The sequence below is a fragment of the Calidris pugnax genome, unplaced genomic scaffold (assembly GCF_001431845.1).
Source record: "Calidris pugnax isolate Ruff unplaced genomic scaffold, ASM143184v1 scaffold244, whole genome shotgun sequence".
NCBI classification, from domain to species: domain Eukaryota; kingdom Metazoa; phylum Chordata; class Aves; order Charadriiformes; family Scolopacidae; genus Calidris; species Calidris pugnax.
The window spans coordinates 603,323-605,275 of record NW_015091141.1 but is presented as its reverse complement, the minus strand read 5'-3'; the positions used below and the strand labels follow the sequence as shown (position 1 = coordinate 605,275).

The following is a 1,953-nucleotide window of genomic DNA, read 5'->3' as shown; positions in this document are numbered from 1 at the left end:
TTTTTTTTTTTTTTTTTTTTTTCCTACATCCAACCCTCACTATTGCACCAGCAATCTGTTCAGGAGTCCAAGAGTTAAAGTTGCAGCACAGACTCTCCTTGCCTACTCCCTTAAGCCTCTCAATCTTCCATTAAATCCATTTCTCCATTCAGACTGGATGAGCTGTTTCCCCCCCCCCCCCATTCCCCAAGCCGGCAGCTGCTGAATTTTCCACCCCAGGCCGAGAGGCAAAGCCCAAAAGCATTCTTGGAGGGTCACTTGGCAGAGTCCTCTCCCCGCCAGCGCCGCGGGATGCAGCCGGCACCGCGCTTCTTCCTCGGCCAAGCCAAAACGTGAGCCAATTCCCAACGCCATCGGGGGGAACAACCAACGCGCCCGCGGCCCATCCGAAGGGATCCAGTCGAAAAGGGTTTAAGTGTGCAAAGAGCTGTACATTGGTGGGTGGGTGTGGACACGATAGAAGCTCAGGGTGCATCTGTCCTGCTAAGAGATCTTGCAGTTGTTGCGCGAGCAGTTCTGTGGGGGGCTCTGGGGCGGGCGGATGGATTTGGATCTCTTCAGGCTGTTCCCTTTGCTGCTGCTCCCGCCCCCGCTGCTGGCCAAGGAGTACGACCGGCCGTGCATCATCACCGCGTTCATCCCGTTGGCCATGGAGAAGGATTTCAGGTGGCTCTTGATGGTGACGGGCAGCGGCAGCTTGTCGATGAGGTGGACGGGGGTGCAGGAAACGATGGCTCGGCAGCACAGGTCCTGCAGGCTGAACACTGAGGGGAGAAAACACCAGACTGGTCAAGGGTCAAGCCATTTTTCTCCCTCCAGCTGTCCCTTATAGAATCATAGAATCATTGAGGTTGGAAGAGACCCTTGGGATCATCGAGTCCAACCATCTACCCTACTCTACAAAGTCATCCCCTACACCATGTCCCTCAGTACTGCATCTAAACGGCCCTTAAACACAGCCAGGGACGGTGACTCAACCACCTCCCTGGGCAGCCTATTCCAATTATGCTGTGCAGTTCCTGCTCCTTTGGGGAGAGAAGGTAGGAACGATGGCACAGGAGCCCTGAACAGGGAGATTAGCTGGGATAAAAGCTTGGGAAACTCCAGGTAAGCTCTGCCTGAGAGGCTGCTGCTGTGCCAGACACCAGCTTTGGTGACAACACCGGGCTTAGACACTACCACCCCTCCTCTGCACAGCGCCCGGGGCTGGCAGTGCCTTGCTCACGGTCCTGCCAGACACTTGGCTTCTCAGGACATTGTTTGGCGACCAGGATGTACCCAGGGAAGGAGGCAACAGGGTCAGCAAGGCCTGGAGTTTCACTTGGGACCAGCTCTCTGCAGAGTGGCTGCGGCAACAGCAATCCCACCGAGGCAGAAGAAGACTCGGCTCTTCCAGGCCTCCCAGCGTCCATCCCGTGCGCTGGCTCTGGGAAGCCTCCTTCCCGAGGGGAGAGGATTTCCCGGCAAACAGCCACACGAGGGCGCGCTTCCCCTCCAGCCTGCCGGGAACCCACGCTGCTGCTCCCGAGCGGGCACCCCCTCTTTCCACGCAGGCAGCTCCCCCCTTTCCACGCAGGCAGCCCCCCTGTTTCCCTGCAGGCAGCCCCCATCCTCTAGTCCCGAGCAGCAGCACCCCCCCGCTGTTAGAGAATCATAGATCATAGAATTTCCCAGGCCGGAAGGGACCTCCAAAGGCCATCTAGTCCCACCCCCCCGCAGTCAGCAGGGACACCCCCAACTAGACCAGGGTGCCCAGGGCCTCGTCGAGCCTCTCCTTGAATATCTCCAGGGATGGGGCCTCAACCACCTCCCTGGGCAACCTGTTCCAGTGCTCCACCACCCTCACAGTGAAGAACCCTCTCCTCATCTCCAGTCTAAATCTGTTCCCCTCCAGCTTGAAGCCATTGCCCCTCGTCCTGTCACTGCAGCCCTTTCTAAACAGGCTCTCCCCAG

At 58.2% G+C, this 1,953-nt stretch overlaps 1 protein-coding gene across 1 annotated transcript in view; it reads right to left on the bottom strand.

The window, feature by feature from the left end:
- Nucleotides 1–18: 18 nt before the first annotated feature.
- Nucleotides 19–1,953, bottom strand: part of RAB40C (RAB40C, member RAS oncogene family) — a 42,528-nt gene continuing 40,593 nt past the window's right edge. Inside the window, exon 5 of the mRNA XM_014958684.1 lies at nt 19–789. Coding sequence (XP_014814170.1) covers nt 484–789 — 306 coding nt within the window. The 3' untranslated portion in view covers nt 19–483. The remainder of the gene's footprint in view (nt 790–1,953) is intronic.